This window comes from Oxyura jamaicensis, chromosome 3, assembly GCF_011077185.1.
Source record: "Oxyura jamaicensis isolate SHBP4307 breed ruddy duck chromosome 3, BPBGC_Ojam_1.0, whole genome shotgun sequence".
Taxonomy (NCBI): domain Eukaryota; kingdom Metazoa; phylum Chordata; class Aves; order Anseriformes; family Anatidae; genus Oxyura; species Oxyura jamaicensis.
In genome coordinates, this window is record NC_048895.1 from 72,320,817 (window position 1) to 72,335,970 (window position 15,154).

General features: G+C 37.5%; 1 protein-coding gene across 3 annotated transcripts in view; it reads right to left on the minus strand.

The window, feature by feature from the left end:
- The window catches only part of CRYBG1 (crystallin beta-gamma domain containing 1), a 95,727-nt gene that overhangs the window by 13,852 nt on the left and 66,721 nt on the right, over positions 1-15,154 (minus strand). For all 3 annotated transcript variants that reach the window (XM_035322525.1, XM_035322526.1, XM_035322527.1), the window contains 11 exons: positions 14,413-14,575; positions 13,293-13,432; positions 10,711-10,837; positions 10,368-10,403; positions 9,826-9,968; positions 9,096-9,222; positions 8,855-9,000; positions 2,573-2,699; positions 2,351-2,383; positions 477-586; positions 82-211 (listed from right to left, as the gene is read on the minus strand). In XM_035322525.1, the coding sequence (XP_035178416.1) occupies positions 82-211; positions 477-586; positions 2,351-2,383; positions 2,573-2,699; positions 8,855-9,000; positions 9,096-9,222; positions 9,826-9,968; positions 10,368-10,403; positions 10,711-10,837; positions 13,293-13,432; positions 14,413-14,575 (1,282 nt within the window). The remainder of the gene's footprint in view (positions 1-81; positions 212-476; positions 587-2,350; positions 2,384-2,572; positions 2,700-8,854; positions 9,001-9,095; positions 9,223-9,825; positions 9,969-10,367; positions 10,404-10,710; positions 10,838-13,292; positions 13,433-14,412; positions 14,576-15,154) is intronic.

A 15,154-nucleotide genomic window follows, 5' to 3' on the forward strand; every position in this document is an offset into this window, starting at 1 on the left:
AAAAAAAAAAAAAAAAAAAAAAAAAAAAAAAAAAAAAAACACAGGGAGGTCAGAGACCTTGTACTTATCTGCCTTACTTACAGTATTTATAATCCGTAAAGATTTTAGAACTGTTTGGGGTGAACAACCCATTGCCATCAGATCAGGATAGATTCCTTCTTCTAACACATACTGGTTACCAGAGAATTCCTCCTGGTCAAACACTATGCAGCTGCAGGAAGGAGAAGAAATTGTCTTTTAAGAAAACTGTGCAAGTAAAATGATGTTTATATTTCTCAGTCTTTGATAAGAGATACTGACAGAAACACCATTTACAACGTTCTGACAAGCTAAAGGTTGGTTGATGTATATACTGCAAAGCATTGTCCTTTGTAAGTCCCCAAAGATGAAACCATCTCAGATGTTAGGAAGGTGTTTGCTTTTTAAAATCTTTTCCCATTTTAGTGATTTTACAATATTCATTTGATATAACTTACCTGCCACCTAAAACTTTTGAAGACTTCACTGCAAATGAATCAATACATCTTGTGTTTTTTCCAAATATTTGGCAGTTACCCTTGAATTCAGGCTCTGAAAATAACTGGACCTTTAAACAACCACAAACATTTAAAAACATTTTATTCTTTAACCTTCATTAGCATGTCTCTACCATTACTTCAATGACTAGGTTACAATATACTTATTACCCAGATTCCCTCAGTGACATACATTTTTTGTTACACCTTCAGTGTTGTTACCTTGGTATCTTAAACAAGGTTCGTAATACCAAAAGCTACCTCTGGATGTTGAATTGTTTAGTAAGATACAAAATAACTCCAAGGACAATAACAAAGCTGCTTTGACTATCTTCTGGAGATTATTTTTAAATCCCCACAGAATGGTCAGAAAAGGCACATCATTAGTAAAGGGCGATAAACTGTTCTGTTTTAGTTTCTTTATCCATTTAATCTCCAAAATGCATACTCTTTTCACTAAATGAAAAACTGTCTGTTTCTGAGAACATAAATGGTGCATAATCTTGGCAAAGTACTCTGGAGCATGCCAACAGGTGTGGTATATATTCCCAGGACTGATGTGCCTGTTATAACTACAGTTACGGTCATGTCAGTTCTTTTCTTTCTGCACTCTGAGAAAGAGAGGGTATGAAAGGATAAGTCACCTGGAGTCTTTTGTCCTTGTTGAAAAGGAGAAAAAAAAAGTGGGCAGCAAACCTGCTAATTTGGTTAGAAGATAATTAACCCTGATCACACAGAAGTCATTCACATTATCACATGCCTACCAGCTTTATTCACTCTTAACAGAGATACAAGTGCAGGCATGCACAGCACTTTCCAAAGAGGAACATGCTGACGAAGGATACAGTCTGTTGACTACATGCCATTACTTCTTAGTTTCCTTAGGATAATGTCTTAAAAGGAAACATAATATATAGATGTAAATATTTTTTCATGCATACAGCAGAAAATAAGCAGCCTTGAGATTTTTATTCCCCATGGTTTATACATCCCTATACAGGACATTCCAGTGAGGCATGCTACCAATCAAGAATGCAAATTGAGACAGCCAAGACTTTTCTCCTTGGTTTTTAGTTCCATGACATTATTCATAATTTGACTGAAAATAAAAGTAATTTTGTACAGGGAAAAAGACAAAAAGGAACAGAATTATGAAAGAATGAAAAAGCTCCCTATTACTCTCACTGTCAAAAAAAATGTATTAATTCTTGCATCTAGGAGAAAGTCCAACATAAAAATACATTAACTCACTGAAAAGACAAGTTCTCTGTCACTTCCTACACTGCATTATGGACAAATACAACATCAACTATTAAGCACACTCAGAAAACAGTACTTGTGACTGAATGAGATTCACTTCAAGTATAACCACCATTAGCAGAACTGTTAACCAAAGAACTAGGTTCAAAACAAATTAAGTCTCAACTGTACCATGTACAACAATGTCTAACTTGCAGAGCCTTCACCTTTGTAACAGACTCCAGGTACCTTCAGCTGGACACTGAAGCTCTGCATAGATGGGTGCAGACTCCAGCTCCTCAGAACAACTGCTGATACCCCCAAACTGCTCACGTGCAGACCCAAAATATTGCCTGGGCCCAAAAAAAGTTTTGGGGACAGCTGGGTATTAAATCCCAGCTTTCCTGGAATTCAATGTGCCTTAGTTAGGAGGCTCAGAAAGCAGCCTTCCTTCTTCACAGAGTTCTCACTCTTTGTCTGACAAGTCAACTATCTGTGCAAGAACAGGTGATACAGTACACAAAAAGCCTGAGAACATTTGTGTTATACCGTCACTAACACACAATACATTTCAAGCATTTACAGAAGTATCTTACCTTGACTTTACCCCTTTCACTTCCAACAATATCCTACAAAAGTTTGGAGAACAAAAGAGAAAAAAAAATCAGAAAAAATAAAAAGCATTAAATTAACAAATATATAAAAGCTTATTATTAATTACTGTTGAAAGAATAATCCATAAACTGGATTTGATAGAAAAGACTACCTAGAAATACTTCAGAGAAACTTGCAAAACAATAATAAAATTAACTCCTTACCGTAACAATGGGTTGAACTGAAGATATTTTGCAATTCTTCCCCCCCCATGCCTCAATGCTGGGATATAGCCCTTTATCCAGTATGTACTGCTCCCCTGTAAACTCAGGATTCTCATATGCCACCCACCTAAGAGAAAGACAAGAGAGTAATGAGTAAAAGTTATACTACTTTTTCCAAAAAACAGAAGTATATATTCACTATTATCTTAATGTAAGAACAACAACAAAATCTCCCCTCAAATGACAAACTGTGATGCTATTAAAACCCTAAATAAACAAACCCATGCATGTGATACTCCAGAACTCCTGCAAATTTTATTTCCGTTAGCCCCACCATGTCAGTATGAATCAGAGTGAATACGAATCATAAGCTAAAGCAGACCACCAGTGCAATGCATCATCACCTAGATACCTTTAAAGCATACTCCGGGAAGAATACTCTGAGATGTTTCACAGTTCTATTATTTTATCTAGGTTAAGTTCTTCTCTAGAAAAGCAGATAGATATCAGAATATAACTGTTTTGGATAAAATTAAGTTTTGAAGTCATCTGTACAATAAAGATATGGACAGGCAACATTAAAAAACGGTATTCCTAAACTTCACTTGTTTTTAAGCAAATGCACAGAGAAGAGAAAGTTAAGCTGCAGCAAAAGGTATATATGCTAATGAGGGTAGACTGTTCCGTGCTAAGGATCACAGACATCAGCTGGAAGAACATCCTTGGCAGTAAAACATTAAAGCCATCAAAAATTTAACCAGATTAATGTATATAAACTCAAAGCAATTATTACAACTACATAGACCTCATGCCTGCCACAGGCCACAAACTCAGATTTCTGCAAACTCATAACTTCCATCTCTGCCAGAATATCTTTTCTGAAAGATATTCAACATTTGAAATAAACTACTGGAAAATCAACCAAATTACTTACATAAGCCTCTCCAACATTCAGTTGCCCTTGCAATGTTTTATTACTACTCTGAAGGATCCACTGTCAGCTAGCCTTGCTATGCATAGTCTGCTACATTCAAGAAACCTTCTGTTATAGCATGCTTCTAACCCAGGGTCCATACTAAGTCCAAAGTATTCCTGCATCAGTACTCTGCCTTTGCTTTGGTCATAAACTACAGAAATTCTGTTGCCTTCCACTTCTAGACTTCCCAAACTTTCCAATTACATTCTGGCTCTTTTGAAGACTCCTCACTTCTTTTTTTCCTTTTTTTTTTTTTTTTTGGAGGAGTATACAGACATCAGAACTGGCCACAGTAACAGCTGAGCTTCATTCATTATATTTATGCAGGGATCAGGACATCTTCCTGGTTCTATGAGATAACAGCTGGCTGACTATGAATAGAATAATTTAGCCAATGCATTACATAAGGAGTTATCCTAGGTTATGCCAAAACCCACTTTCAGTTGGGCCTTCATGCAGAATGGCAAAACTAACAAAAAATTGACATCATAAAGCAGTGAAACGATACTGGATGTAGAATGTGCAGTGTAAGCTACCTCTCACCATCTAAATTCACCACAAAAAGATTTACATGTGCTGAGCAACTAGATTCTATTAAGCTGCAGTTTTAGTCCAAGAACAAATGCTGGAGTCTCTGCAGATACAAGAAATAGGATAACTTCAAACTGAAATAAAGCTACATCACATGTATATGCTGCGAGTATCAACTTCATATTTGTCCACGGCAAGCACTCATATAGTGATTCACATTTATCACTATTCACATCTCTTGGTTTGCCTCAGATATAATCAATTATTCCAAGTTGTTATGCACTAATTACTTAAGGCATATTTCAAGACACATTTCAAAATCACCTCACAGTAATTCATTAAAGAGGCACTGGTATGTACAATAAATTAAGCAGAAAGTTCAAATGTCTCAGGTGTGTTTAGACCTGTATGCCACACATACCAAAAACCAAAAAAGGTTTCCTTAATCAATTTCTTGAGCAGATGCTTATTAGATTTTTCAGTGCACAGACACCAAGGTGTAACTAACTACAAGGCATGGCAGTTTAACTTGATTAACGTCTATGAAAATAAGTGTTCCTGATTTTGAGTGATAAAACACGTCAGATCCCTCGCCTAAGACTCTCTAAAGCAGGAATTTATTTTCCTCCCACCTAAAAAGCAGCCTGAATACAGAAGTAATGAATGTATTTCTCTTTAAGCACATGTTTCTGCTGAAAACAATGGGATTTAAATTAATAAGTACTGCTCTCCCATGCAAGTCAGCCCATGTTGGAGGATTGCTAGAGCCAGGGCTTACTGGTGAAATGCGTGTGCTTCTCCACTTTGTTCAGAAGCCCATGCAAGCTGCCACGAGTACTGGTAACAGCGCCAGGGACAGGAAGCTGAATTCAGCAGCAGCTGAACCTGTCAGACCTCAAGACTATCCCCAGGATGAAGCGTTGCTTTAATCCAGCTTCTGACTAACCGGGAGGCCGGGAGAGCAAGAGGCAGCCTCCATATCTGAGGGAAAGAATCGCACCCCAGCTGCCAAGCACCACAACAGCTCAAGTTTTACGCTGCAGTGTGGCAGCAACCTCCCTACCCCACAGGGAGCGTCTTCCCTCACCACAGAAATTTTGTAACCCCCAGCCCAACAAATTGCCATAGTCAGGCTTTGCAACAGCCTCAGCCCAAGTCAATGCCAGAACCGTGCTGAAGGCTTCATGCCTCTGCACCAACTGTGCTACCGGAACCTGAGATGCAGAGAAAACTGTCACTTATATACTGTAAGTGACAGTACACCGTTATCTTTCCTCAAAGCCTCTGTATGTGATGTCTAGTAACAGCAACTCCAAACAGTGCCTGGAAGAACAGCCAAGGAATTAATCCTGAGACAGATACCTTGCTAAAAGACAGCTTTTCCCATAGTCAGCTCAGGATTCATCTCACCTAACTTGATCTTTTAAAACATTGGTTGTTTCTTAGCACATATGATCTTCCTAACACCAGCTGAGAGGACTAACCCCACTTTCTGTGTTGCTCAGACTCATCTTACAATAGGACAGACTACCTGCTGGATGGACCTACCTCTCTCTCAGCTATAGAAGAAATGGCAACACCTTCATGAAACTAAACAGCATAGCTGTAAAAAGTTAAGCTTTCAAGCACAGAAGCACTCCTTCAGGTCTGAAATAGAATCCATAATACTTAAACCTTAAATACGACATGGAGACAACAGGTTTAAATCAGCCTATATATGGTAATCATAGACCACGTGGAGAAAACTGGCACTTGCAGATTTTTAGCATGACTAACAGGGAGGAAGAGGCAATGAAATTCTCTTCATAGGAAAGAGGAGAAACAGGTTATTTACCGTACCCCTTTTTGCTTGTGATTTCTAGTACCCACGGACCTGTTAATTTTAATTTTGTGACTCCTTGAAAAGTTCTCTTCAGTGTTAGCTCAGCTCAGTTCAGACGTGAAGGGAAGAAGAAGCTTTGTCTGTAATGTTCTCCTGCAGGGTACCTAAGGGCTCTCAACCTTTTCAAGCTTCTCAGTGGAGGTTTGTTCTTGTACATATCATCTATTTAGTTGCCCTTACATTACTCCCCTGTGTATATCTAGATTCATTACATTACATTCTGGCTCCTGCGTAAGAACTACTCATCACCTAATCATGTCCTCTATCACTACACATATATGCACTAGAAGCAGCCAAATCTGCACTGCGGACTAATTACTTGAAAACTGGAATGAAAGCAGTAAGATTTATGGGACCACAGCAAAACAAACACCTAGGAATAACACATCTGAAAAGTTCTTCAACCAAGTTAAAAAAAGGATTAAAAGACAGGGGCTTTTTCAGTATTTTTTGGCAAAAGCTTTCCATGCTTACGGATAAAGAAAAGGCGCATTTCAAAGCATGCAATTCCTGTGATTTTGATCACTATTAAATATAAGCTTGAAGAATTATTAAGCAAAGAGGAAAGTCAAAATTGTACAACACAGTTGCTTTTAGTACTTGCATAAACTTGTAAAGGGTGTTACCTGTTGCTACTAAATACTTTCATTTTCCACCAACAGTTTGCCAACTCTGGAGCAAAGATCAAATCCTACTTAAGAAAGAAAGGCCTCTCCTATTTTCAAGTAGTCTGAATTCCTTTCTCCCGCCCCACATGGTAGAAGAATAAAACAGCCTGGATTTTGTGCTCGTCCAGTTTCTGAAGAATGCTCAAAAGCAAATCATTTATCGATTTAAAAGGAGTCACCATCTTTGGATATGTTTTTTCAATGTGTCTTTACAATAGATTAAGCAAAGGCATTAAAATATTGCTTGGGAACATTCCTCAGAATCTACAGCTGAAAATTTTAATGCAGCCAGTTCCCCATTACCCCAAAATGAAATATTCATTCTCCACATGCAGAGCTAGGCTGTCTTCAGCATACAGTTTAGAGATGCAGCTTACCTCAGAACTTGTTCAGTAATATCTGTGTTCTGCCCTGTAAGCTGTAAGCCTTTCTTTTCTTTGATATACCCTTTAAATTACAGAGCAATCAAATTAATTATGTGGGAAATACAGATCATGGGTTATCTGTCACTGCTATAACTGCTTACTACAGAGACCTGTAGTTAAAAAAAATGTTATGGAAGGTTCAGGGCTTCTTTCAGTTTATTTTCTTTATGAAGTATTTTCAATATGATACCAGGAAGGTTGCTTAGGACAATCCTTTATCGAACCTCTAACAGTCTCCTATGACATCATATATGTTCTAGTCTAAATAGCTCTGGGAATTGCTCAATGGATTATTCATCACTGTATGACTGGTAGGAAGGGAAGATATAAAATTCTTCTACCTGAACAGTTACTTATCACTTAAAATAAAATATTTTATTACCAAGCATGACTTAACATGATTCACTCAACTACCTGACACACTTGCATTTACTAAGACCACCACCACAAAACTCTAAAAGGCTTGCAGCCTCTTTGGAAACAAAAGGGTCGTACAAGATCGTAAAAGCTGAGTGGCGGTCACCAGTTAGGAACAATACACCTAAATAAAAAATACGTTTAATGCTACAAATTACACCTTTAAGAAACTAGAAGGTGAGATTACGGGAGCAACTGCAGAGTCTGTGGGACAAAGATTTTGTTTGTAATAACTTCTAGCCACTTTTACCATCAAAGAGTGGGAGTCACACTTAATTACTAGAATACTCATACTGAAGTATGATTCCTATCTCAGCTGCAACAGTCACATTTACTAGAACAACTACACAAAGGGGTGTGATAGGTGACCCACAATTTGTTTCCCAACCTTCAGAGGTGACTCTTTCCCATGAATCTCCCTTGCATATTACAGAAGACAAAAGGGCACAGCGGCTTCAAAGGTCACCATGCAGAAAAAACTGCTGTCACACCATATTGTACACAAATCAAACGCATTCCTTTGGAATGCACTGAGCTTGATTCTGCAGTCTCTACACAGGCAGAATTCGCAGAGATATCACAGAGATAACACACGGAAAGATTTAGGGTGTGGCTGGGTAAGGCAAATCTTTCAGCAAGTCACCTGCAGTCCAGACAAGGAAAGAGACTGTATATTGCATACTCCTAGAGTTTGTGTATTAGGAGACACGATTGCTAATATTTGTTTATATTTCCAAAATGCTTTGATGCAGTCTATAAGGCTGTGGAACTCAACCTGCAATTGATGTGCCCAGCAAATCAAACAGTAAGATTTACCAACTTATCAATTGCATGTGACAACACAAGAGGCACCAGGAATAGGAGTAGTCTTAATCAAAAGATTTAGGAACCTCAATGTAAATATATATACACACACACACACACATATATACACACACACACGTATGTAAGTGGTTGTAGTAAAAGAATTATTAACCTATGGGATTCACTGCAAAAGCAATGTTACTTTTCAGAAAAACTCCTTTTTACACACAACTCTGAGAAAAAGCAAGGAATTTGCCTCAGGTCAATCACGCCAAGCCTAGAATTAGTTCCATAACAATTTTGCTGTTATGGAAATGCTTTTAAAAACACAGCCACAAGGACAAACTATTTTTACCTCTCTGATGAGATCTTATCTCATATACTATCATACTTTGCAAGTCAGCAAGCCAACATTTCCATGTTGTAGCCAAGATGCTGCAGTCAAGGGCAGGAAATTTAATCTGAAGTTTCCACAGAGACATTAGATGTCTGAGTACAGAAAAACATCTTCAAACACAGAGATTCTAAAAAGTATACAAGCGTGTTTAAAATTAAACAACAATTAAGAATATTACTTACACGCCACTTAGCACATTTATAGATTGCGTTCTCAGCCCATATCCAGTGTCTTTCAAATTGGAAATAATTCCTAACACATTAATATTAGAACCCTTTGATCCAAAGTCTTTTTCACTGTACATTATCATATGGGAGCTTGTGAAGTCCTGTTAAAAAAAGAAAAGAGAAGCACCATAAGGAAAATGCAACGTGATGTTTCGGTGCACTCAGGAGATCTCTACTACACGTTCTTGGAACTTACGCCAACAACAGGTCGCAGTGACTGCAACTCTTCATCATAGCCACCCCAGTCCATCCAATCCCGATACGCTCCTTCTTCCAGCAAATACTGATGGCCTTCAAACCCAGGCTTCTCGTAAGCAACCCAGCTAAACAACAACAACAGAGTCTGTGTGTGAAAATGGACAATTGCCGCTATGTCTTTTCAGGGAACAGAAAGATTTGTGAAATTTGTTCTTTTCTTCTCCACTCTTCCATTACATATATAGGAGTCTCCTAAATACTTTTTCCATTGACACTAATATAATTACATAATCCTTTCAAACAGGAAAAAAAGTCTAATAAGCTAAACTTCCCAGAGGTAAAACAAGAAAGAGGAATTTGAGAAACCTTATATCCTTCGCTAACCAAAGACAAATGAAATTCTGTAACTAATCCATACCTGAGGTTTAAAACAGTTAATCATGGAAACAGCACTACAACAGGAGAGAGGGAAGTTAGCTGACTTAGGCTGCTTTGTCAGCTTGGCAGCCTTTCTACCCCTTCTCTCACAACTGTGAAATCAGGGTGACAAAGTATTGTCCAGAACACAGCGAGTATTTGCAAATTTAATCCAGATTCCCCCACCCCCCAAAAAACAATAGGAAGACAAAAAAGTAAACAAGTACTGAATTTATCCACTGCAAATTCCAATCTATGGAGTTACCACTTCAGCTCAAGTGGAAATATTGCTGGTAGTTTCCCACACTTACATTCCTCCCAGTACTTTCATGGATCCCACTGATGTAAGAGGAAGACTCGTCTTTTCTTCTGATTCCTTGTCATTGAGCATAAAGATCTCTGATTCTACTTCCACATGTCTTCCTTCAAAGAAAGGCTTCTCATAAATGACTACCTGTCACAGAAAGGAAGTAAAAGAAAGCTGCAGAGCATGATAAATTCTGACAATAGTCAGTTTCTTTTGTATGGGTGCCTAGAGGAAGAAGGCAATATGATGAAACTAAGTAATGGGGCCTTCTTTTTAAGACGTCTTCCCTTCGACATGCAACATTTGCGCTTAAGTGTTCATTACTTGTCTGCATTATCCAGGCAGCTGTTAATACTGTCATGTGCATGTGATAGATGTAAAAATTTGTCAGAAATTGCAGTTTCATGGTGCAGTTACATGCCGCGTGACCAGCTGCTAAGCCATCAGTAGTCAATACACAATCAAGATAGATTTATCCACCCACATGTAGTTCATGTGTGTATTGATAATATACCTTTCAACAATCAAATAAATACTGATTTTTACCTTTGGCTCTCCAGCACATTCAACTTTGCGACCACCCTGTTGGCAAGGAAAAAAAAAAAAATAGATAAGTATTCACCTATACCAAGTTGTCATCAACTCTTCACAAGAAGCTGGAATTGGGATGAAATCTTTTTTGTAGGCCACAAATGGAGAACAAGAAGATTAAAAGCAGAAATAGATGCAATCAGATGTTAAAAGTTCAAGAATTTAAAAAAAAAAAAAAAAACATTTTCATCTATAAAAGACTTACATGTCTGTGAATCTTGAGAAATTTAGTCACCTTAACAAACTATTTCTAACATACAAAAGGTCATGTAGCTTGCAAGTAATAACTACATTTTACCATTTTCAAGGGCCTCATAGACCTAATGTAGGCTTCTTTCTTCTCCCAGAAAGCTAAATTAGGATATTCACCAGGCTCCAGCATTAAAGGGACTCCCTGGAAACCAGGTTCTTCATAAATTAGCCATCTAAAGTAGGGGAGGAGTAGAAAGCAAAAATTAAAATAAAAACATTTTTGAACAGTAAAGAACAAGACAAAGTGTTTACTTTAGAAAACATCGTTGTATCCTAAAAAACCTTTGTTTCTTTGTCTTTACCACCAAAATTCCCAACTACAAGCTGGTGTACTGGCAAACTGTGTCTGTGCAGGAACTACTGACAATGCATGTTTTGTTTGAGCAGGGTAAAAAAAGTCAGTACAATGAACAGGCAGTTAAGAATTTGACTCTGTCTTATCTGGGGGCAACATCAGTTTTAGACTGAAGTTTCAAGATTTAAGGTTACTGTGTATTATTTTTAGAATAGCTTTAAAATACTCGGAATAAATTTTCTAGAAGTTGAAAGATCTCTGCTACCCTAGACTTGGATTTATTGCAAAATCTGCTTGATACAGAACTCTAAACTTTAGTTACTAATTCAGAGGTTAAAAAAAACACCACTGACTTCTTAGAAATCTGCTTCCTAATGGTTTGTACCCACTTTTAAGTCTGCTTTGAAAGCAACACCATTTTCCAAATTACTGAATGGGACAGCAACAGAAGTTTTTCAAAGCTTTTTTAACCAGTAATCATTTAAGACATGTTCTGAGCTGATGTTAACTGGCACAAGTTAGCATAGTTTCATTGCAGACTTATGGTTCCGAGCAACAAAGAACTTTAATTTTATTGGTATCTATAGCCAAATACTAGACGCATTATGTGTCTCATAGTTGCCCCCTGCTCAGTAAGCCCTCAGCCTCACTGCAAGAATTTAAACACATGGGAGACCAAGGAGAGAGTACAATCAGAAGATAATGGTACATTGCTTCATTTTTGTTGGCAGCTTTTAATAAACAATAATTAAGCACGCACACTGGGAAACCTTAAGATACAACCACACCCACATGGCAAAGTGACTCAGAATCAAAGCCTGCCTCAACTGCCAGTACAGTGAACTATGTCATGCTTGTAAAGAAAACCTACAAAATGCAGAAAAGCAGCAGCAATTTACTGAATTTCTCATGCAAGCAATTGGCAGAAGTGACACTTTTCTACACTGGACTAATGGGCTAGTACCTGAGAGATCATTTTCTAACTATTTTGTTTCCTGATTAAAATACTAGTCCTCTTTCCCTCAAGAGAGCCAAATGCAACAGAGAGAAATTAAGATTTCAAGAGTTTACACAAAGTTGGTGCAAAAAATACTCTCACACTGATATAAAAATCAGAAAAAAAAACTGAAATAAAGTTGAGAGATGGATGAAAAACTGAGAGGTAGATGAAATCAATTGATAACCAACCTCCAAATAACATATCTGGTTTTATTACTCTTGGCAGGTATGTAATTTGCTTGCAGTTCAACACAAATGTCTGTCAGACAACCAGTTATATGAACATCTTAGTTTTTCTACATACCCGAGTGCTTCTTTGTTTCCCCCTCTTAAATCAAGATGTAAAAATTTCATCAGATAAAATACATTTATCTAATAAGTAAAATGCCTAATCCATCGTGGGGCGTATTTGAATACATCTCTGCAGCAATATGTAATATTTGTCTTTAGATGGGCAATTTTCAGTAGTTAAATAAAGCATTTGCAGAAAGGCAAATGCTACCAGAGCCCAAACATGACACAGCCGAGAAGCAGCAATCAATGTTTGTACACCTTGTAAAATGCTCTGCAGGACGTAAGATTACTGAAAGTGTTTCCACTCTCTCAGTTTTTCTGAAAGCAATCTACCTCTCCTGCATCAGTTTGCTCATGCCACTTTGAGGGATATTTTCAGTACTGATTTATAGGCTTACTTATTAAGTTATCAAAATTGCCATTTCTACAGTACCTGGATTGTTTCTTGGAGGTCTCTTAACATAAAAGTCTCCATAGTTCATGACATACATTACACTCCTGACTTACATGGCTAGATATTTTCAGGTGATATAACATGCATTCTTAATCATCACTTTAAAAACACTAATTAAAATGCACCGTGAAATAAAAGGATGCTGTCAAGTCCACACTTGACACTACATCTTATAACAGCTTAAATATTTTACTACAATGAGTTCAAGTATAGAGATGGAAGCATGTAGGAAAGATGGTTTTATCATATAAAAAATGAGAGGGGGGAGATGAAATGGTAAGTCTGCCTGAATGAGAAAGAGCAGCAGAGAAAAAAAAACTCATTTCTTTACCCTTTACTACCTTTTTTTTTTTTTTAACCTCAGTGCAAATAAAGAAAAACTGTCTCTATCACTCAACATTCTCAGAGGTCAGCCTCTCCAAGAGTGAAGCACTACAATGAGGTACTAATGTTACTGTCAACAAAAACTACCAAAATATATGACTGGAATAAATATAGCCTGCTTGAACGTCTGATAGGTGTAGCCTGTGGTTTAAAACTAATTCCTTTCATAGCAGTACACGTTCACACAGAACTATGCACTTACATGCCCCAGTGTACTTTAATAGAACAAGTCTTCTGAGTGGTGCCAAACACCCCTGTTTCTTCAGTGTCGTCAAAAAAGGAAGTCACGATTCCAAGCCCTTCAGGTTCTGTGTACAAATCAATTCGGCTGACCCTGTAATCCTAACAAAATGAAGAAGATTGCAATAATCACTTCATCTGCGCTGTGAGTTCTGTAATTAACGTGGATAACAGTTTTGTAATTCCTGTTTGCTTAAAATCGTTTCCCCTCTTGTCAATTACGGCTATTATCAGACACCTGTCATAAAAGGTAAAACTAGGCCAGTTGCCTGTCTCTGTTTGGACAAAGACAGCAGTCAGTCACCCTCTGAGCTAAAATGTACATTGTTTACCTTCTGCCATCTAGGCAGGAATGCACCTTCTTTTACCACTTAATACCTCCTCTAGCAAATTGAAACCTAACATAACACCAAGCAAGGCATTCTTGAAAAGAATTAAACAAGAACTGTAGTTACAAGCAATGCATATTCTTCCTTTTTTTCTTTCCTAGTCAAATACCTTTATAGCTCATGCTTGCTTTGGTGACCTGCAAACATACTTACTTGTAGGTTAAAAGTGCACGTAGGAAGGCTGTTCCATCATGTGAAACTCCCTGGTTAGTTTGTGCATATGTGTATTTTTTATTATCAAAAAAGCTTTGTGGGTTTTTAACATTAAAGTTTTGTGTTGGGTGTAAGTTTGGTAAATACACTAAGAAAAACATGAGCAAAAATCCCTCACACATGCTTCTGAAATTATGAATCTGGGGAATTGCTGATAGTTTTCTAGAAAGCTTTTCCCACCAAGCTAAAAAGCATATACTGAATATGAAGTTTCTGTAGCATTTTGGAGGCTATTCTGATGAACAACGCTGTTTTCTTCCCGATGTATCCTTCTAGCAAGTTTTCTTCTAGTAAGTTTTACCAGAATCTCTATTACTAAACAAAAGAACAACAACCACCACCCCCATCCACCCACATTTATTTTGTGATTACACAAGAAATTCAACCTCGAAGACTGAATTTTTCTATCAGTATAAAACTTCACCAAGCATAGTAAGATTTTCTTACTTATGTAAGATTTTCTTTAATTACGTTACTTGCCTTAACAACATGTCTTATTGAACCAATCACCACAGGCTTTAGAGATTTGCATTCATTTTGCTCTTCAGATGTACTCGCACCCCAGATATCTGAGAGTTCCAGCTCTCCTTCTTCCAGAGGAACAGAGGGGCCTTCAAAATTTGGTTTCTCATAGAGTATCCAGCTTAAAATAATAATAAAAAAAATCTCATATTTATACGTAATTTTACCAAGTGTGATTTCCAAAATCATGCTCCCATTTAATAGTTGTTCGTTTGTTTTTTCCCTCCACCAGAAGTATTATTTCTGGACCCTCTGTGCCACCCCAATACAGCTAAATCACCCAACACTGCTGATGTAAGTCACTTCTGGTCTCTGTGATATTTTTAAAAGCAATGATAAAAACAAAGATGCCTACTGCTGACTTTGTAATTTCATCAAAAACTCCTCCTCCACCCTCTTTAAACTGATGATCTGGGGCAGCAGGAGTGCTGTCTATGTATACCAGACTTTTGCATGAGATATTAATCAGAACCAATTTGTAGGTCAGAAAATGTTGACACTGCAGACTGCTGTGTCATGTATAAACAGGCAAGACACTTGAATCCTGTGAACAGCAGCCTGGAGTTCTACACAGGCTGGTATAGATGTGCAGAAGGATGATAAGAGTGTTCAGAAGACAAGTACAACTTCATTTTTAACTGCGGGTTTCAATAGCTAACTAGATAAAAAACTATATCCATCTGCAAATAAAAAACACTCC